Below are 22,507 nucleotides of genomic sequence, written 5' to 3'. Positions count from 1 at the left end.
AGAGTGAAGATTTGTTAAAGGTATATTTAGAGATGGTCAAATTGCACAATAGATTTTAAAAATGTAAAAAAATTAAGAATTTATAGTTTCTTACATCACTCCCTTCTGGTCTGCAGCTGCAGCAAGAGCTCAATACTTCTGGGTGTTTGTGCATGGGACTTGCTTATGAAAAGCCGCCAGAGAGTTCATTGAAATGGGGTAAATCCTTTGTTAAAGGGGTGTGGGAGTCCTCAGCAATCAGTTCTGGAGCAATGAACAGCTATACACTGCCAGGCCACCGGGAAGAGTGGGGCAGCCTTGACAAGCCAGGAGTTAAGAGGGGTGATATTTTACTTTGAGCCAAAGTTCCTGGGGGGGCTGAGTGCACAGTAAGTGTTGCCCCAGACCCATGAATCCCGAGGCACATACTGGCTCACATTTTATCATAAGTAAAGCCACTATTGCCAGTGCTTTTCTATGCAGTAGATGCCTTTTAGAGCCCATATGTGTTGTAATTGTGTAAGTTGATATACATCTGCTCAAAATCAGCCAAATTACTTGAAACATGAAACAGTCTTCTGGCCAGGACAATTCACTATAGAAAACTGTGATGGGATGGCATTAGGGCATGTATAATGTGAATAGAAGGTGGTTTGTGTATCGGTTTTGATGATAGTGAGGATCCAGGGCTGAGTATCATGGTCCTTTGTGGGAGATGTGAAAGGAATTATAAGACTGTCTACAGCAATGTTCCCTTCTTCTATGGTGGCAAGTCTGAAATTTCTCACCGTGCCCCGAACGGGGAACTAAATGCCTGTTAGTAGTCTGACAGTTTCATGAATGATCAAAAAACTCCAAGGGAATGCAAAAAATAGCAAGCTATTTGCAACAATTATCTCTTTGAACTTAATGATGCAAAATTAATGATGCAATTTTCTCAGGCAAATTAAAGATAAAAAAGACACCAAAAATTTTTTTTAAAACTTTCATTTTTTCCCCAGATCCATCCAAAAGAGATGTTTGCTATCTGACCCCAGTAAGCAGCTTTAAATATTTAATGCAAGCTCCAAGCTCCAGTTCTCTCACTGAATTTCTGAATTAATGAACTGAAATAGAGGGTTTAAGTTATGGAGAATTGAGAGGAACGGGGCATATCTTAGAACTAGGATCATAAGTCAGTCACAGACGCAATCCACTGCTGAACATGCATTACAACGTAGGTTTTTAAGGCATCTTAACCTGAGACAAAAGCCCAGCATCTGGGGAAAAGAACCCAAACTATTGTTTGGGTTTTTTTAATGGGAAAGGGTAAGGAAAAAAGCACAAATATCTGGGAATAGTTATAGAGTTAGCAAAACTGAGAGTGGTACTGTAATCTTAAATGATTCAATTTGTTTGCAACATGTGAGGTTCTACAGAGAGTATATGAAATAAATTTGCTATCTTGCTATTTCCTTGATAGTTCAGAAAAAACACTTTCTCTGCTTCATGCAGTCTGTGGCTGGAGTCCAGCATTTAAAGCTGGATGTGTATCTTCTCCTCTCTAAACCTGTAGAGCGATGGGATGAACCGAGGGAATCAATTATAGATGTCTTTGTCGGGAGGCCCACCTGCTTTTTGCATTAGCTAAAGGTGATTACCTTCCAGGTTAATCTCCCCTCCTCATGCCTTGCAGTGCACCGAAGTAATGCGTCAGCAAAGTGGAGCACAGGGCCTGCTTGGTAGTTCTCTCTGCAAAAACATGTCAGAACTGGGGAGGATCAGGGAGGTTTTGTTCTCTTGGAGTCTCTGTTTTGTTTGTTCTTTCTAAGCAAAAGAGGAAGGTGTCTCAGCAAATCCCACCATTTGTGAACACTGAAGAGTAACAAGTATTAATCAGGAGGATTAGAGTTTGCCCTTTTTTGCTGTGTAAATTAGAAAGTTTCAGGGTAAATGGGACACCTCTGCTTTTCCTTGCTATTATAGCTGCTGACAACCCAGCAAACCTTTCTGCCCACAGGTTTACCCCCTGGCTGAAATGTGCTGCCTGCCCCAGGTGTTCTTGTAATCCCACGGGGCAACTGTCAAACATTAAACTGGGGATCCCAGAAAAACACTGCAAAACAGGAAAAAATCTAAGGATCACACACACAAAAATGCAAAAGAGTGTGGCTGCAGAAATGGAGTTGCCATAGCTGTTAGATACTCAGCGAGACAGGGTGGAATCCAGTGTTTTGGAAGGTTTCCCCGTATGACACAAGGTTTTGGAATTTTACAGCTGGTAAATCCTTATTAACACAGGCAGCCACTACTGGCCTGGATTCCCTGGCTCACTGTTTACTATGGGGGCGCCTAGTGGAAGTGTGCCTGGTCCTGATTATTCAGCTTTGAATCTTAATTTTTTAAAGAGAATATTAAAAAATAATAATAATTCTTGGAATAAACAAAAGACAGAGAGACAAGCTCCCATCACCTGTTGACAGAAAATTGATCATGTAGAAAGCTGGCATGGGGAGTGGAATTCCCTATTCTCCCACTTAGTCATCGCATCCTGGTGTGACTCATTTTATTACATGGAGGTTCCCAGTGGTTTTATTTTGAGAGGAGCTTTTGTTTAATAATTTATACACACACACACACACACACACAAACACATGTATAATCTTAAAAAAACAACCAATCTATTTTCATGAATTGGCATAAGGAATAATTTGGAAGAGCTCTGGCATGACAAACTGCCCCTGCTGCTTCACTACTCAACTACTGTATTTATGTTTTATTCTAGCGTGAATTGAATTCCTCATCAATAGATGGGGAGAAATCTCCTCTAGACTTGTTCTCACTGTGCAAAATGTCAGATCTGGGGCTGGGCTGGATGTCGGATGACTAATCCATTGGCCTTTTACCTCCCAGACCTTGACTTGTATCTTTGGCCTTGGTGACTCAAACTTATGTCCTCAGTGGAATGAAGGCAGAGCTTCATTAACTGCAGCGGGCAGTCTTGCTTCAGAAAGAAAAAGAAATCCATGGAAATCAAGCTTAGTGAAAAATTCAATAGCTCTACTTTTGTGAGTTGTAAATTCATTCATGCTGTGTTTGCTCTAAAGTTTGAAAACTTATTCTGAGGTAAAAACTTAGAAGGACACAACTGCTTCGGATCAGATGCTGAGCAACCTTGCGCTGACATGAAGCAGAATAACATCCCAGCTGAAATCAGAATTCGTCCCCGAAAAGAGCAGCAGAGACTTTGTGTGAGTGTTCCCCTGCCCATGTTTCCACATCCCAGAAGTGGTGTCTGTTCTGCTGGAAAGCATTCATTGTTGTTTACTTTGTTCTTGGGGTGGCTCTAAAAAATCGTGACTGTTTTCCAGAGATGCCCATCATCTACTGATAAAAGCTGACAGAGATAATCGTTGTGCTTTTTTGGAAGATGTTCCAAGAAACACAGTGAATAGGGACAATTCATTGCAAGCCCAAAGGGAACTCTGCAGAAATGCGTAGTCGGGGCAAGCTGTCCCACTAGCTACCAGTCTCAGTTTCTTTGGGGAATTAGCATGGTTTGCTGCCTGGGAAAAAGGTAACAGGTTGTTCATTAAGTAATTTGTGTAATGCTTGACTGAAAAGCAATGCACATTTTCAAGCATAAAATCACATGCAGGCACAGAATCACATACAGAATTGGCACAATAGTATACTTAGTCTTCAACTGGAGAGAACTGCAAAGAAAATTTCCTGAACCTCTCAGTCCATCAGTCATGCTTGTTCAAATAAAGCAGTAAGTTTGTTTCTCTGCTAGTTACTGACCCCAAAGTCATGAGTAAGGGATCGTGAATAATGTGTAAAGGCTGTAACTGGTTCAGAAAACCTTTAATTGGCTAATTAAAAAAAGCCCTATAAGGGGCTGCAGAGAATCACCCAAAATGTTCCTAATGCAGACTGACATTTTGATTTTCCCCAAAGTTTGAAGCAAGACTTTTGGTATGATCACAGTTTGAGTTAGAGAGGGTAGAATTACTTTCTTCCAACAACTCATTCATTCCTCCAAAGAGTGCTGACACAATCAGATCTCTCATCAGGGTTTAATGCTAAGTCTCATAGCCCTGAAGCAGCACAAAAATCTCTATTTCCTGAACATTTCACTGACCTGTGGTGTTAAAGACTTGCCAACTAAGACAAACCATTAAATGAGCAGGGAACCACAACAGTAAAAATACTGCATGAAGCAGCCATGGCTGGTAAGACCTCAGGGTCTAAATCCAAAAATATTTTATCATCTTTAGTGGAACTACTGCTCTTTTCAGAGGCACGGATTGAATTCCCTATTGTGGAGGTAGAATTTGAGACACACCACACACATGGACCTGGCACTAAGCTCCAGTGTGATCCACGCACGTACTGGGACATCCTTGCAGTGCTCTGGCTGGCGCGTATTGCTGTCGGGACAGCCCAGCGCTGACTGCGACTTGCAGAGCGCACGCTCTCTGCATCTGTGCGCTCATGCTCTTACAACACTTCAGCAAAAATGATGCTGTTGCTCTTCTGCAGTTTCCTTACTCTCCACTGTCAATGCAGGTTTAATTATATGCAACGAACAGCTATCTGTACTTGGAGACTTTAGATTAAGTTATCAGTCAAGCTGGGGCTTAATCTTCTCGGTTTGCAAGCACGGAGGGGTCCAGTCATTTGTCCTGTTTGTGGCATGACAGAATTACAGGGTAATTAAAGCCAGAAGGGACCTCGGGAGGGCATTGAGCCCAACCTCCTGCTCAAAGCAAAATGCATCCGTAGTGTTTAGGCACCACCTGGGTTGCAGGACTGGCACTGGAGAAAAGGGCCTACTTCTGAGTACCCAGGTCATGACATATGTTGTGTATTGGGGGCTGTGCTCTACCATCATATCAGCATTATGATTTTTAGCACATCCTTACAATAAAAATCCCATTTTTGCTGATGACTTTCTTCAAACATCCACTTTAATTTTCTCCTAAAAAAATTCTCATTTATGCTCATACGAAAGATGGTAAATGCGTAGACAGTTTGGTGCAAGTTTTCTCTGTTCAGAATTTGCTCGACTTGTCCTACAGATGAGCCTTAGACTTCTCAGTTTAGTCCTCCTGCTCTCCGTTAACTCTCTGAGTGTACATAATCAAAAGATTTCTTTTCATACCAGCAAAAAGGATAGGTTAAAGTAGAGAGAGATTTCTGAATGCAGTTGTATTTACCATTTTATTCACAGCCTCCCTCATCCTTCTGCCAAAAGCTCGCCATAATGTGCGTATCCAGAGGGGTTAAAGGAAAAGCAAATATTGATTGTCTCGAACTAAAGGTGGTACATTCGCAACTACAAAAGTGAAGCAGTGAGACAGATGGAGCCACATCATAATATTTAAGCATAAAGGTCAGGGAGTGAGCTGCAGCATGGTTATATTCAACAGTGCTTAAAGAACAGGGATTGCTGCTGCTGACAGATTTGTTAGAAACCTGTTTAGCTGCCACGAGCATGAATATATCCAAACAGAAGCATCTATCATCATTAGAATGATAACCCCAAATACATTTATTTCTTGTTTGGTTGGGCTTATTCTTGTTCTTACTCTTAATCCTCACAGACTTTGGACTCAGCCTAAACATCATTTGATTTTTATGGTTGGCTTCATTAGCTTTTAGTGCAATTTCAGTGGCTCGGTTACTAAATCAAATCCACTGTGATTGTGGTTGCATATGCTTCACAGGCCTCTTGAATACGGCAGATGACTTGGAGGCCCGTTTCTCCTTTATTTTATGCTTTTTGGACCAATAAATCCTTTTGATTTCTACCTTCTTTGTGAAATTAGTGCTGTTGTATCTGCACAGACTGTTTGAATTTAGCAGTACAGAAACAAAGATGAAAACATTCTGCCTGGAGGAAAACCAATGTCAAATATTCCCGCTTGGCTGTCCTTGTTGTCAGGACATCTTCATATTGCGTTACTTAGACAGTTCCTGATGTATGTCTCTATCAGAGCTCTTATTTTATGGCATATTTTGTTGTTTCTTTTTCCCTCCTCAGAGAACGATAAAATTTATGTTTTGGGGGGTTTTTTGGGGTGTTGGGAGGTTCCTTAACACATACTATGATGATTTCTTTTCACAAAGATCACCTAGAAGAGGAATCCCCCTATTAAGTATTTACTGCCTTGTCATCAGACACTGCATTTAGTATTTGCTGGATTAAACCCCTGGTATTTGCTGGCTTCCCCCTTCTCCGAGATGTTTACCATTTCAACCAGGGTGAAGCATTAGCTGCATTAATAGGGGTATAGATTTAACCTGCAACAGTCCAGAGCAGTGGTCAAAGCAAATGCGTATTGTTAAATAATGGAATATTTTCCATTCCTTTGCATAGCGGTCCTTTGGGATGTGAGGGCTAAACAGCAAATCAGGCAAGAGCCTTGCCGGCTCTAATTACACAGCTTGCTTAGGCCGTCTCCGCTCCGGCAGTCTGTCACTAATCCACGTGTTAGCGTAGAAAAGACAACTGACTCACTGTGGAGGAACTTGAAACACTTAAAAAAAAAAGAAAAAAGTCAGAATTATTTAGCATTTTCTTTTTGCACCAGTATGCCGTGGCAGTAGTGGCATGAGGTATTTGGAAGGCCCGGGCTTTCTCTCCCCTCTCTCCCTCTGCGAGGCTCTTCCTCACAGGTAAACGATGGATGGAGCCGGACTTCCAGCTATTCCTCGGTTGCCTCCACTTCCCCAGCGGGAAGGATCGGGGAGCGGGGGGGAGGAGGGCCAGCCAGCGCTGTGTGCCCACTCCTGCCCCACCACAAGCCAGGCAGCCTGCCAAAACGCCCTGGGGAGCCGGCCTGTCCTGAGAGAGAAAGGGGCACGCTGTTGGCGATGGACTCAGGGTAAACCCTTCTCTCCCTCATGCATGTTTAGGGGCCAAAACATAGCAGAGGTGTCTCAGGTGTAGGGTGCTGGGGGAGGTGAGGTCCTGCCTGGTGCAGTGGGCACTCTGGGAGGGGGCCAGGGGCTGAAAGGACGCGGAGCTGGGGCAGGCAGGGCCCTCCCGGCGGCTGCGGGCCCAGCCCGGCCACGGAGCAGCAGCTCGAGTCCCTCTCGGGGAGAGGCTGCCCTGAGAGCCGAGCACATCTGTCAGCTCATTGTCTGCGCGGAGCGGAGAACAAAGAGGACAACAACAGAAAAAATGCAAAATGCATTTAAAAATACTCTTTCATTTCCCTTTTTGCCAGAAGCAGAAGTACTTAAATAACAGAGGACAAAAGCAGCTCTTGCAGAATTTCCAAGAATTGGGAAAAATAAGAAGTCCTGTGAGAAGGACTGTTTTTAGGAGACTTCCACCCCTGTCCTGCCAGACCTGGGCATGCAGTCTGGGGAACCCCCACAGGAATGTGCCCAGGAGCTGCCTCCCCCTCTCTAAAGCAAACACCAGCCTTGTGGCTGCAGTATTTCAAGTCATGTCGGTTCGTTTGGATACATGTCCCCTATTCATTTTAAAATCAAGCTTTCAGAAAGGTATGAGGCAATTTTTTTTCCCATTAATACTTTTCTTCTGCAAATTGCTTGGCTAAAAGGCTCAGTGGAATATAAAAATCAAAGGGGTAGAGATTAAAATCTAAAAAAAAAAAAAGGTAGTAAGGAAGACATTGCTAAAAGATGTTTCGGGGAAGTGTGGGTGACAGTAGATTTAAGAAATATTTGTAGCCAGATGAAGCACCCAGTCTGTGTACAAATGTTCTGTTACTACTGATGTACTCTTATAGCATGGGGGTTACTTTGATGGTATTCCATACAAGGGGATCATACAATTTTATATACAATATATACATACAACTCTATAAATACAATTTTATGTAACTCAGAATGGAGACGAGCTGCGTGGATGTAATTAAGAGCAGAAAGACTTCCAGTGGTTCAGAGGTAGAGGCTGTTGCACACGAAATGAGATGCTTTTACACTGAGTACGGTGAATATTTGGTGCTTTATAGTGACGTTACACAGGACTGCCGGTGACGGTCCCTCGCAGCCTGCAGTGGTGGCAATGCGGAGGTGCGGATCCACTGTCGGAGATGTTGGGCTTGTTCCTCGATCAGAGGAGATGTATTGCTAGATATCATGTGCTGAGGTTTCATATTGCACATATAAGAAACGAGTATAAATAGTAAGAGGGCATGCATAACAGAAGTCTAGCACCCTATATAGCTGGTTTCCCAGTTACGGTAAGAATCTGTCCGTGTTGAACTACTTCTAGAAAAACCTACGCTCCTGTGAGAATTCAGAGCATCTGCCAGTTTCACTGTGCAGCACCTCTAAAAATCAGCCCTGAAGTGGCTCAGTTTGCTTGCTTCCATCTCCGTGCGCCCCATACGAGATCTGGGTTTTTAGCTAGTCCTTCCTCCACCTCCTCGCCCGTTCCACCACTTACCACACTGGTGGGGAGCCATGTGATCTTAGCTTAAAATAGCAGAAAGTTTGCTGAGCTGCTGACCAAATGGGACCATTAACAAGTTACCTGACCTTCTGGTGCCCTCCATCAGTCAAGCTGGCTGAAGTCAAGTCTGGTAAAAAGCAGATGTTGCACCTGTGCTAAATATTTCATTCCTCAGTTCAGCTAATTTCTACATAAACATGTAATTTTAATATGTATATAAGCCTTTTCCTGGTGAGAGGAGTGTTCAGTGATGTGTTTAAATTAAATGCTGTTGCTTTTGGTTAGGACTAGGAAGGTGCTTGCAATTAAGTCCATTTTGAGAGCTTTGCTAACTTGATGCCCTTAATTTGTCTCCTTTTTTTAAGTCAAGCTTTATGATTTTTTTAAAAAAAAAGTGTGGTTAATATCGTGATATTCTTCTAGATGGGCAGCAGATCTGGGAAATGGAGGCAACAGTGGACAAAGATAAGAGCCAGCCTGTAAGTATGCAAAACATGGGATGTCCTCTCCTTGGGCTTCTCAGACAGCAAGTTGTATTCAAGGGATAGTTTTCAAAGAGCGTCTCAAAAGCAGAAAGAGCAGCTATCTTACTGATGTGATGAACAAATGTCAAATGCTTCAGCAGTAAATGTGTTGCAAAAAGAAACTATTCATTTAGCAGTAACCCACAGCAAATTGAATAACTGCTAGATTTTGTGTTCTTGCAGAAGACTCTATTGTATCAGCCCAGTCCTCTGCAGGATGCTGGCTGTCCTGACTTCCTTTTGCCTGTATGGAAGTCTTGGGTGCTCTGTACTTTGCAGGACAGGATTTGTACTATAGTATTTAAAATGAACATTGATCTTTCAAGGGAATGAGCCTCTTTGTTCACTTTGCTTAATGGGACCTTACTGTAGTCGTTCAGTGCATTTAGGAGCTAGCACTTACATTGCCATGGGCGATGCCTGCCCTTGCGGAAGAGAACGGGAGACTAGCTGTTAATTTCCATGGAAGCGGGATCTGGCTACGTATAAGTAAAAAGCCTATAGAATAATCAAGTTTATTCTAACAAAAAGAGGGAATTCTGCAATACATACTTGTTTATCAAGCACAGCGTGATTAACAGTGCTGCCGCATTTATCACCATTCTGTGTGTTTTATTTGTAGCTGAGACTTCTTTCTCTAAGTTCAGGACAACATCAAGTACCAGAGAGAAAACAGTACATAGAAACCAGCTTCCTAGTACCAAAAATCTTCTAGTCTTTCACCATCTGCCCTTTTTTCCCTTTCTTCTTTGTATACCCTTCTTTATTAGGGATGAATAGGAAGATTTCTCTTCCTTTATGCCTGGATGCATAACAGGGGAGATGCACCCAAGAATCTGTGGTCAGCCTCAGTTGCTAATTCTATATCGTCACCTTTCGTTGTTTCAGAGCATGCTTTTTGTAGAAGTACCAGAGTACCGTAACAAGCACATTCGCACAGCTGTGAAGGTGAATTTTTACGTCATCAATGGGAAAAGAAAAAGAAGCCAACCTCAGCATTTTACCTATCACCCAGGTAATTCTCAAGGACAGAGCAAGTTGTTGCCTAGTTCTCATGAGCCAGATTTTATTTTCTGCTATGTTGTTTTCTTGCCATTATTTGAGGATCTAAATTTTACTGATTTAATTCAGCTGAGTGCAGCTAAGCACTCAACAACTGTTCGGTTTAAAGGATGCTTGTGATTTATGATCAGGAATTTCCCATAAATTTAAGGGGACAGTTATCTTGGCAATGGGCTGATGCTGCCCCATTCACTTGATGGAAGTTTGCCAACAGCCTCAGTGGGAGCAGACTCAGTCTGTGACATGATGTGACCCTGTGAAAACCATGAGCATTGCCTTCCCCAGCTGACGTGTACAACAGTAAGATAACATCAGATCTGAGAAAGTAACAAGGGCTTGGTATGGAGAAAGACGAGCAATATATATTCTTCAGAATGAGGCTGGTTCAGAAAAACATGAATGCTTTTCTGATGTTCTTCCTCTCGGGAATTGGTGAGCCATGTCACAATAAATGCAGTAGGATTACTAATGAGATTCCCAGAATTTCTCAGCTTTGGCTGGGAGAAAAATATTGTGAGAAAATCAGAGTATTGTGTTTGTGGAAACCAGAAAGCATAAAGTAACAGCACCAGATTTTTTGCAAGCTTCAAAGTGATGTCTTAATTTGACTGGTTTCTAAGGATGGGCAAACATTCATTCTGATTCTTACTTTGGTCTCCTCCAGGCTGAAAATCTCTGGTCCTCTCCATGAATTTATGAACTGTATAGGATATAACCAATGTGAAGTTTTCATATAGCTGCTAAATTGAGAAGTACAATACTATCTCAACACGATCCCTAAAATAGACCACTTCAGAGAAGCAAACCTTATACTTCCAAAAAATAACCCAGTTGCATGACTGTTATATGGTCTCCATTGTATGGTATTTCTGTACTGAATTTTGGGGAAGATTTGACAAAAAAGCATTAGAAATGTGAAAATTTGTCTGTAGCGGACCATCATTTATCCACACCAAGATTCACACAGCTCTCACTAAAATCATGGTCTTTTAAATGATGGTGTCAGAAAGATCTTCAGCTCTCACTACTGGGGAAGTTACATGTACCAAAGGAACTGAAAAGAAAGCCCTAAAATAGTTCAACTGTGCCTTTGGTCACTAGTTAAATGTTTGACAGAAAAAGATAAGTCGTGTATGTCGTAGGATTTCTAGTTATTCAGTCTTCCTTTGAGGTGGAAGTACTACAAGAAACACCTATCTATGGCTTCTTATTTTGCTTATGTTCCAGAATGAGCTAAAGTATTCATTTATTTGATTTTCAGAAATTCATGGTTAAATAGATCATTAAAGATTTTAAAGAACATCCTGATATAGAGTGCTTTCAGGAGAGGCTCTGCCATGGTTGCATATACATGATTTATTAAACTCAATGCCTGCGAGATACAAGCTCACACATGCAAATCTTTTAAATGGCTTAAATGTCTTATTACTTCAAGGAAAACCTCTCTGTTTCTCATCAGCTTGTTACGAATAATGTCCTTTGCATGCTTTATTCTAGTACCATCAATCAAAACAGAGCCCATTGATGACTATGATCCAGCCTTAATCTGCAATACAGTACACAGTGGTCTGGGAACAGTAACACAGCCTTACTATTCACAGCATACAATGGTCACCGAATCCCCTTCCTGTCTTGTGGCCACTATGGCTCCTTGCCAGCAGTTGCGCTCAGGCCTTTCTTCTCCTGATTCTCGATACCATCAGCAGAATCCGGCCGCTGTAATATACCAAAGAAGTAAGAGCCTTAGCCCGAGCCAGCTGGGCTACCAGCAATCCAATTTGATGGCTACACCGGTTGCTATTTCAGATGCCCATAGGTCAGTGCTGGTGCACGCTGGTTCTCCAGGCCAAACTTCAGCGGTGCTCCACCACTCTCCAGGCAACCAGCAGTCTTCTCCAGTGATTCACTATTCTCCAACAAACCAGCAGCTGAGGTGTGGAAGTCACCAGGAATTTCAGCACATCATGTGCTGTGAAAATTTTACGTCCAATGTTGCAAGATCCAGCCAGCCCCAGGTCAGTCAAGCACAAAGGTTAAGTCCAAGTTCATATCCTACCGTGATTCAGCAGCAGACAGCCTCAGGCCAGCGAGCAGCAAAAAATGGACCACCGGTTAGCGACCAGAAAGAAGTGTTACCAGCTGGAGTCACTATTAAACAGGAACAGAATCTGGACCAAGCGTATCTGGATGACGGTAAGCGTCGGTTGGAGGGAGGGAGGAAGTTTAGGACTTAAAAATCACACTTGTTCCTCTGCACAAAACCAACGTGGCCTCCTTTTGATGAGTGTGGATATTTGCTGTTTGCTCATGCTGCATTTTGGTCTTTCATCAACTGCATTTTTGGTAGATGGCAATGCACTTTGGCAACTGAGCAAAAAACACAGTGTTCTGCAGAAACCTTCTGTCTTGCTTCGTGCCATGGAGTGAGCTGTCAGGTTTCAAGCTGTTTCCATTTTGTTTCCATTTGCCAAAGGTTAGTTTGGAAAATGGAGAATCTGAAACAAAATGCACTTTTAAATTATTTTTTTGTTATTCATATCAGGGCAAAGTCCACTTTGTAAAATGCTTTTGTACATTTTGTACCAAAAAAAAAGCCCATTGAACAGTCTATCAAGGCCTGTAATGAATGGGGTAGTGCTGCAGGCAAAACTATTGCAGATGTTCTAGATGAACAGTAGGACATTGATAAGTAAAACAATGCTGTTTCTTTGTTGTGAGCCCAGCAGATTTAGCCTTTAGGAATGAATATAAGTTAGAGTAAAGCTTTCTTTGAACATATCCTGCTTATTCTTAGGTAGGCAGCTATTGGCAGCCTGGTTGATTGGTTCTTTTATTAAAGTATGTTCCTTGCAAGAGGAAATCAATGCAAAGTTAATAGTGCAGCTGGACACTGCAATCATAAAGGCCAGTAGCAAAACCAACATCGATTTTAGTGGGAGCAGAGTGAGGTTGCTGGATATATTGCTGCAAATATAGGGTGTTCTTATGCACGAAGTACAGACCTGATTTTCACATATATTCACTGCTGCTGTCATAGAATCATAGAATCATTAAGGTTGGAAAAGACCTCTAAGATCATCGAGTCCAACCGTCGACCCAACACCCCCATGCCCACTAAACCATGTCCCTAAGCGCCTCATCTACACGTCTTTTAAATACTCCAGGGATGGTGACTCAACCACTTCCCTGGGCAGCCTGTTCCAATGTTTAACCACTCTTTCAGTGGAGAAATTTTTCCTCATGTCCAATCTAAACCTCCCCTGGCGCAACTTGAGGCCATTTCCTCTCGTCCTTTCGCCAGTTACTTGGGAGAAGAGACCGACCCCACCTGTCCTCTCAGTCTAGGCAATTGTGTGCATGGTTTGATCTTGTGAATGTGCACCATTATGTGCTTTGTAAGCACCCAGTAGTTTGGGATTTTTCCTGCAGTTACTCACCTAGAGTTGTGAAGTTGTGCCCATGAAAGTTTTATTTTCTTTCACTTAGGTACTGTGTGCTCTGTGGCTGTATCATGTACAGTCTTCATTGCTGCTTTTGTGGGCAGAGTAGAGTTTGGATGGTTTTCTTCATTAGTCAGTGTTTGAAATGTGGTTGATATAGCTTTGGTGCCATCACAGTAAAATCTGGAGAGCTTTTACTGGTCCCCTTGTTTGAAGAGGAGTGTTGAATTGGGTTTTAACAGTGTATTTGATTTAGGAGATTTGCTGGATCTGCAAGAAAATAGCTAAGTAAAATCCACTTCCCATTCGGGGACTGGGACATGATAACAAAGCAAGATAATCTTTCTAATAGTAAAATTGAACACTGTGTTTTAAGGTACTTTTAATATGAGAAGCTGAGAGATTCTTCCACGTTTCTAAAAATACTTGGTACAAACCTTGTAAAAGAAATAAAAAAGAAAGAATCTTGAAGTTAAAGCTAGCAAACTTCAGAGTCAAGCCAAAGTCCACTTAAATGAACTCCCAAAATGGACTGCAAAATTAATTTCACTGGGTTTTGAATAACAGTAACATCTAACTATACCATAGCTCACAAGGGCTGCGCTCGACCTCCGTGCTAAGAGGAGCCATTAGGCAGAATAGCAGCAAGTTAGTAATGGAATTCCAGGCTTCTGCTTGGCTGACTGGATCATCCTGAATTGATTTCAACTAGAGATTAATTTATCAGTTATGCCACCCAAGTCAGGCCAGGCGAGATAGGCCACATGCAGTCTCTTTACTGACCTCAGTGAATTTACATTAGTTAGAAGTGTGACTTGGAGAATTGTGATTTACTTTAGGACTTTGCAAAACATTTCATTCTGAAATATTCAGGACTTGAATTGAAAAGCCACTTTGTTTGCTGCTGGGGAAAAGTGACTCAGAACATAACAAAAGCCATATTTTTCCTGACTAGAAAGTTTATTTTTGTGCTTTATAGTATTAAAAGAAAGCAAACCCAAAGGATTATGGAGGCTTTACCCTCAAATCCCTTTTATCCAGAAAGCTCTTCTGAGATAAAGTGAGCTGTTAGGTCTTGCAGTGATTTTTCATGGATAGATACCGAGATGATGGTTCCCCAGCCACGCTTGGCATGAGTGCGCTGCACTGCCGCTGATGCATAGACACTTAGGCAATCACTGTTTCGGTGTCTCTTGCTTCCCTTCGCTCTTCTTCCCTTCCCCCATCTTCCTCCTCCCTCTTCTTTGTTCTTCTTTCTCTGTATTTCTGCTGACAGTCCAGCTTTCGTCCCTTTCTACGGTTGTGACCTCCTCTCATCAACTCTTGTCCTCTGCCTTCGTGGTTAATGCGTAGCCTTGGTGTTTTGGACTTTCCTTCTATTCTGAGCTTTGCCATGAACTTCTTGACTGACCTGGGACAAGCCCCGCTCTGTCAATTCCTGATTCCTGAAGCTGTTGCCTCTCAGAGTGGTATGCTGTCCCAGTCTTTGAGCTCTCCTGGAAGTGACCAGAGAAGAACATCTCATAGCTAATGCAATCATTGTTTCTCTTTACCTCTTCCAGCTTCCTGCTGCCACTGCTGGCAGGACCCTTCATTATTTTCTTATCTTCCATGATGTAAAAAAAAGTATTTGTCCTTCTTCCTGAGACCACGGTTTGTTCTTTGCTCAGGGCCTTCACTGCTCCACAGGGCACATAATACTGGGGACTTAGCATACTTAACCTCTCTTCACCTCCTGCCTTGTAAAGATAAGAGCTGGTTCCACCTCCACGGGAGGATTACAGTCAAATGTGTGACCATAGCTCACAAAGCTGTAAGGTCTCAAGGTTGAATAGCACCAGCAGTGTAGCCAAAACAGCATGGACCTTAAGACAGGTGATGGCAAGTATTTACCTGTCTTCTCAGGTGGGTTTTGTCATGTGTGAGGACCTCTTTGTGCAGTAGCTGCACAACTGATATCGTCCATACTGGCTACCTTAATGGTAACTTTAGCATGTCCGTAGCTCATTTCTGACCGTACTGCAGATGTAGAGACCTGCCATGTGCTTTCTTGGAAGGAAACATTTGCCCCTATTCTCCTTTTACCCGTGCTACCTCAGAGCAAGAGGTGCCCAGCCCAGCCTATGCAGCCCCCTTACAACTTCTCAGCTTTCCCCTCCCAGACAGAATTACGAAACACGTGGTTACTGGAAGGAAGGCTCTAGCTATCAAGTCATATAGGCTGGATTTGGAAATGCAGCCATTAGGGAGACTGATGCAGGTTAGACATTGCCACACATATGTATACCTTCATATATATATTGCTCCATATACGTCTAGATTTCTCTGTTAAAAAAAAAATCCATAACTTTTTTATATCAAATAGTGTAAAGATGAATCCTCAGAGGAAGGGACTATTCATGAAAGATTAGGAGAAATCTTTGTTACACACCTCTGCCTCAGAGATTCATTAGTGTTGGAAATACTTTGGGAGTGAAGCTAAGCCATGGTCAGGAGATCCTTCAGGACCCATCTGGTGTCCAGGCTAATGCTGGCAAGCAGTGATCAGCTTCAAATGCAAGTGAAAGCCATAGGACGAGAGAGTGCTCAGCATGTTTCAGCCAAGGCCTCATCTTAATATTGTTCATAACCAAAACCACCAACAATGGTAAAAGTTATGCAAACAACCACAGAAATATGTTGACAAATAGAACTTAGTACTTCCAGGACCTTCAGTGCAATCAAATTAGCTATTTAAAACACAAACCCAGTTAAAAAATTAGTTATTTGCAGCACTGTCCAAAATTCCTTGGTGGGGCAAGATCAAGAAAGAGGGTGACCCAGGGCTTGGGGCACTGGTCATGCTCTGGACTGCCCATGCTTATGCTGCAGAGCCAGAGGTTTCCTGAGTAGCTCTGGGGAAGCCACTCAGCTGCCACGTGCCACAGTTCCCCATCTGCAACACAGAGATATGAGGATTGTGTGACAAGAGCAGTAGGAGGATAAATGCATCACAGACTCTAAAGCACTCAGATGCAACATGATCTAGAAGTGCCTTGTAGAGATTGAGTGTCAAGTATGGTGTTAGGCTCTTTCCATATCCAAATAATGGATGTGTAGCTGTTGTCTTGAATGTTATCAACTTGCCTGCCTTAGATTTAGTTCTTCTTTTTGGTTCAGCTGTCATGTTGTGTGCTTTTTACTTTACAAAGAAAAATGATTGTCATTATTCAAATAGTAACTGTCTAACCACATCTGACACTCAGAACTGCCTGCTTGATACAGCAGCTCTAAATTATTTTTGGTGCACCAGTAATCTTTAATGGGGAGGAGAAAAGCAAGGCAGATGCTTGTGTAGTGGTTTATCTGACTGCCGATCAGCAGAGATGTTTTATAGTGAACTCATGTATTTCACAGAAAATTTCAGACACAGCAGATATTTCTTGAGAAAATGGATCTGCAGGGTGTGCAATGTGGTGCTTGTAAATCACCCAGCACTTTTGATCACCTTCGCTACGAGCAGTGTGTTAATTTGTGCAGTTTTGCTCCCCATCACAGTAACCATGGCCCTAACCATGGGTCTCATCCAAGACCATTCGGAGTGTGTTAGGTCCCTACATTTTCTTTTTGTGCTCTTTCATTCAGCAACAAGGAAATCCACAGTCTGTCCCCACAGTGGCATGAAATGAAATTCAAATCCCTTCTTTCCTCCACGTTCAGGAAGAATCTTTCTTTTCTGACCAGCTTTTTCCTCCTTAGGCTGGTAGTTGTTAGGCACAAGCCTGAGAAGGGTGTACCTCCAGGAAACCCCAGGTCTCCTGGGGACCCGAGAAGCAAAGCTACTGTGTCAGCCCTGAGTAAGCGGTAGTCGGGGACTGAGCTCTTTCCTGCCGACTTTGGTCTCTTGCCACCCTCACCGCAGCACGCAGCAGCCCACTCTGTATCCGCACTGGTCCCGCGTGCTCCTCGGGGAAGCTGGCATGCATGTGCGGATGAAAGGAGAGGGTCAGTACAGCCAGGAGGGAAGGCAGGTCACAGGGCCCCCCCTCGCAGCCGGCGTGGTCCTTAGGGCTTTGGCTTGGGTGCTAGCATGTTGTGAGCATCCTGCTCGCCCTCCCCAGCCCCTGCACAGTGGATGGAGGAGGGGGTGGCATGAAGCCAGCTCTGTCAGCTTGGTGCCAGCTGGGGATTTCCCTGTGCCGGGGGAACCTCAGCCGCACGGTGAAGGCAGTTTTAAGCCCTCCATGCATTAGAGCAGTGGAGCCGCACTAGCTGGGGCCAGGGGTCCGGCCGCCTGCCTGGCTGTAGAGAAGCTGCTTTTCTCTCTTAACACTGTATTGATTTCATCCACAGAAAGCACAGAAGATGGTGGCTTTAGGAGCATGTTTTAGTTTGGTTTATAGTTGTTTTCATCATGTGTCCATGCACAGAGTAAAATAGCAATACGGAGCAGAGGGGGAAATGTTCCTGTTTCCTGGCATTTTAGACAGGAGTGAATTTCAGTGTTGCAAATGGGCTGTGGTTCAGTTAGAGCAACAATTTGCATCAAAAAAACCCACGCTCTGCTTTTAATTAGAACTACTTTTCATAGAAGGTGTGGTCATTTCTGCTCAGGCAGAGTTTGACTAAGAGTGAAGCATGTACGTTCTCAAAAACATTTCGTTCAAACGCTCTAGCAAATCGATGTATTCATCAGACTCATTCTTGAAGCTGTGACTCACTTTATTCCAGATTTTCTGTTCTCTGTTGGGACCTTACAGCACTCCGTGGGTACGCTACATGCTTTACTTTTGGATCACCGCTATTGCGGGTTTGTGTCATGTTAGGATCTAAGTACCCCAGTCATATAATAGAATCATAGAACGGTTTGGATTGGAAGGGACCATAAAGATCATCTAGTTCCAACCCCCCTGCCATGGGCAGGGCCACCTTCCACTAGACCAGGTTGCTCAGAGCCCCATCCAACCTGGCCTTGAACACTTCCAGGGATGGGGCATGCACAGCTTCTCTGGGCAACCTGTTCCAGTGCCTCACCACCCTCATAGTGAAGAATTTCTTCCTTGTATCTAATCTCTACCCTCTTTCAGTTTAAAGCCATTACCCCTTGTCCTATCACTACATGCCCTTGTAAAAAGTCCCTCTCCAGCTTTCTTGTAGGCCCCGTTCAGCTACTGGAAGGCTGCTATAAGGACTATGCCAGTATTGCTTTTCTAGAGGCAATATGAAAAGAGAACAAAAAGGTGGTTCTGCTCCCCAAAACCTGTAGTCTGTTGGCAGGAAGTAGAAAGATCAGTATATGGAGAGGAAGGCCTCCTGGGTTGTGTCTGCTCTTGGCCTTTCAGCAAAGTATTTAACTTCCCTGTACCTCAGTTTACCATTATTAAAAAGTATCTTGTTATCCTTCCCTCTAGTACAGTTAAGCATTTAATTCATTCATGTTACTAAAACTCACATGGATTCTCAGAAAAAAAAGCTGCATACCTGAATAAGAACTAAGTATTTGTATTGTTACGGCAGGCTGGCATCTGATGTTCTTCTTCACCTTTAAAAACAATTCACTATTTGAAAATTCAGACAAATCCAGCCCCTTTTCAAGACTGCTCTTTCCCCAACAGTCTTTCTGAGCGGCTGTCCTGCTGCATAAAAACATGCAAAACAAAACAAGGCGAGAAAAAGAGAAACCCATACATCCAAAATCAGCAGTGGAGGAAGGAAGAAAATAAATCAAGTGATTAAAACCATAGTTCCACTGGCACCTCTTTGTTCTCGAGCTCAGGAATCTTTAATTGGTGCAGCAAGTGCCCGCAGGCAAGTTGTGTTACAAAGCGTTTCCTGTTCAAAAGAACATGCAGACTCCATTAGGAGACCACGGGCACCGCCGCCAAGAACTGACACTGCAGGATGGGTACGTGAACACTCTCTGTCGATGCCTCGATGGGCAGGGTCCCACCACGAACTGATGCACCAAGACAATAAATCCCAATTCTAGCGATTTGCTGGTGGAAGGCATGCCACCGTTTGAAGGCTAAACCAGTGGACTGTTATCAGCAGAAAGCGCTCAGTTTTCGGAAGGCATCAAGCAATTTTCAATGATAGTTTTGAAATACTGGCAGAGTTACTTGAAAAAAATAACTTGTTCATGCAGTTGGGAATTGAAAGCTTCTAAACCACAATAAAGTCCTTTCCCAGACTTGCTGTCCATTTACTCCACGCTCATGGCATTCCTTAGACGGTCTGAATCACAGACAGCAGACAGCTTTTATAAAGAAGACCATAGACACCCATCTGTTGGAAGACATCTGCCAAAATAGACCATACATTTACTTTTATTCCTTCAATCCACTTTCAATTTAAAGGGATAACAACAATAACAGTTTTCAGTCCAGTGACACTATTCATCCAGTGCAGAGAAACGGTAATGAATTAAAATAAATCCACTGCAGAGAGAAGCAGAGAAGCTTTTTCCCCAGCTCTTACAGATGGGTGAAGCGGGGCACAGAGCTTTTAAGCAACTTGCCCCGGGTGATGCAAAAAGTCACTGGTAAAACTGTAACTTGCCTAGGGGATCCCAGGCTGCCAGGTCCCCCCAGCTGCATCCCTCGCACAGACGTGTAGGTACCAAAGGCACGTGCAGCTGTTGCCCGGATGCGCAGGAGCTGGGGCAGCCGCTGGCTATGCCGTAGGTTGTCAAAACATGTGTTGCACTAAAGGGGAGGGATTGGCAGAGCTACTCTCTCCTTTTTCTGTCTTTCCACCAGACTCACTCCTTTCATGCTGTATGTATCAAATACTACTACTTGCTTTCTAGAAGTGAACGATTAATTGCTGGCAAGTAATATGCTACCTGTCACCGAGAATAGGTGTGTCTGTTAGAAACACCCTCATTTCTTAGGGCAAAGTCTGGAGACAGAGCAAAGCTGTCGTATGAGCAAGTACAGGATGTAAGGAAAATGAATCAGTGGTCTTCCTGCCAGCGAGGGGTGACACTGGGTGTTTTACACAGAAATTCTTTCAGTTCAGTCAAAATCATAACTGTTTTGACAACATTTTTAAAAAATGGGGACTTTGGAGATGAGAAGCAAGAAATGTGCAGATAGGAAATTGCTTATAACAAAACTGTGCAAAGCAGGAAAGGGGGTTAACTCCTTCTAGAGCTAAATTCACCATTTTGCATTGAACCAGAGAAGCGCTCTCTGGAAACCTTTAACAAGGCTTGTTTTACACTTAGGCAGCTTACCACATAACTATGCTGGTTAAGGTGGTTGATTTTTTTTTTTTATTTTGCTAACACAGCTATTATGGTAAAAGCCCTTGTATAGACACAGCTCTGTTGGTGTAAAAACACTGGAATCAGCACAGCTTATGCCAAGTCAGGGAACCACCACCAGCTGTTTCACTGAAAGGCTTTTGTACTGGGATGACTATGTCTGCATTGGAAGAAGGGTTTCGCCAGCAATGCCAGCGCTGCTAAGCTGGCTAAACTTGTAGGGGTAACTATAGCCTATGTAATAGAATGGATTTTCACATGGGCAATAATTGCACGAGCTCAGCCTGCTTGCTTTGTATGTTGACCGCCTCAAAATGAATCCTAATGTTAGTAACTTCCAGCAAAGATGGTACAATGTGCTGGATTCGTTTATTAGAAAGATGCTTTGCTGAGGAACCTGCAACTAGGTATGTATTTGTCCTCACAGTTTATCCTGTTATCTCCCTTTTAAAATTAGCACAATGTAATTGAATAAATATAACCAGTGAACTGGCTTACATCCTCATGGCAGCTCAAAGCTTTTGCTAATTCTCTGCAATTTCATTGAGAGTTTTGGAATATTTATAGCGATTTAAAAGTCCCTGTGCAGGTGACTGCAGCAAAATGCAAGATTTATTTTTTTCTTAGTGATCTTTTCAAGTCCGATCCAAGAAAAACCAAAACATTAAAAATAGGAAGCATGGTGTTTTGGTCTTTCAAAATCCAGGCAGACAAAAATGATGCAACTTTGGGGGCAGGAGGTTGATTACATGATTTTAAAACCAATCACATGATTATTAGAGGCCTGACTCATGAACCCTGAATGCCTGGGTTTGGCATTGCTGCTCTTCACAGTTTCATTTGTTACAAATTGTGTTAATGTTAAGATATGCAAAGGAGGGAAAAGGGTAGGGGTCTTTTCTCCCTTTAAAGTGCAATATAATGCGTGGGAGGATTCAGCTCCTGCTGCAATGGCTAGCGAAAAGGCAGCTTGAGCCATTTTTGAACCGCACTTCTGAAATCTTGCAAGCAGCTGCAAAGAGCCCTGCTGCTTTGAAAAGTTTGGACAACATCTGCACATTTCTTTAATTATTGTGAAATAAAATGCCTGGCAAGAATAACCATCTTAAAGATATACAGTCTGTTTATGGTGCAAAGTGAAAGCCAGTTATAAAGTCTTCTACTATAGAAAAATGGCTGGATTCTCAGCATTATTCACACAAGCAGAACTCTTCCAGTTAAGGTCACATCCTGGCAGGCAGCATGGATAGTTGATGCGGGAGTTTTTGTCTGTATAGATCTTCTCTCTCACAAGAATGAAGACCTATAGGTGATTAATTTAAAATCCTTTTTTCTTCCACCTGCTTTTCACACTTTGTTTCTTATGGAAAAAAAAATATTATTAAATCCCTGGCTATTTTTAAATAAAAAATGGAGGGTGAATCATCTGAATTTCCCATCAAAGTTAGTTTTCTTATGAGAACTCTAAATAGTGCGAGCCACTTTTCTCCTCAGCAGAAGCTGGTATGGCCTTATACTCCCTGGTCATTTTATAGTGCTGCTTCTCACCAGTTCCAAGAGACTTCTGTGCTCTAATTTGGATGCAGTGTGTTTTTAGAGGAATTTTAAAAGCAGACTGGACAAATGTACAAGAAGACTATCCTGCACTGGCTACCAGAGGTACTAGATGACCTAATAGGTCATTCCTACTTCTCTGATTTGAAAAACAAGCAGCACATCTATAGTCGTGCCAGCAGGAGAGTCAGAGATAGGGGAAGAAGAGCAAATACTTGAAGACCCTAAAACTCCCTTCCCAGAATATTAGCTCCTAATTTGAATTTTCAACCAGCTGCTGGCTTTC

At 42.8% G+C, this 22,507-nt stretch overlaps 1 protein-coding gene across 1 annotated transcript in view; it reads left to right on the top strand.

The window, feature by feature from the left end:
* The window catches only part of NFATC2 (nuclear factor of activated T-cells, cytoplasmic, calcineurin-dependent 2), a 98,646-nt gene that overhangs the window by 56,580 nt on the left and 19,559 nt on the right, over window positions 1-22,507 (top strand). Inside the window, exons 7-9 of the mRNA XM_009326754.1 lie at window positions 8,819-8,874; window positions 9,808-9,934; window positions 11,479-12,174. Of these exons, the coding sequence (XP_009325029.1) occupies window positions 8,819-8,874; window positions 9,808-9,934; window positions 11,479-12,174 (879 nt within the window). The remainder of the gene's footprint in view (window positions 1-8,818; window positions 8,875-9,807; window positions 9,935-11,478; window positions 12,175-22,507) is intronic.

Source organism: Pygoscelis adeliae, unplaced genomic scaffold (genome assembly GCF_000699105.1).
Source record: "Pygoscelis adeliae isolate BGI_AS28 unplaced genomic scaffold, ASM69910v1 Scaffold286, whole genome shotgun sequence".
NCBI classification, from domain to species: domain Eukaryota; kingdom Metazoa; phylum Chordata; class Aves; order Sphenisciformes; family Spheniscidae; genus Pygoscelis; species Pygoscelis adeliae.
The sequence above is the reverse complement of the archived record's forward strand: the minus strand, read 5'-3'. Positions and strand labels throughout refer to the sequence as shown.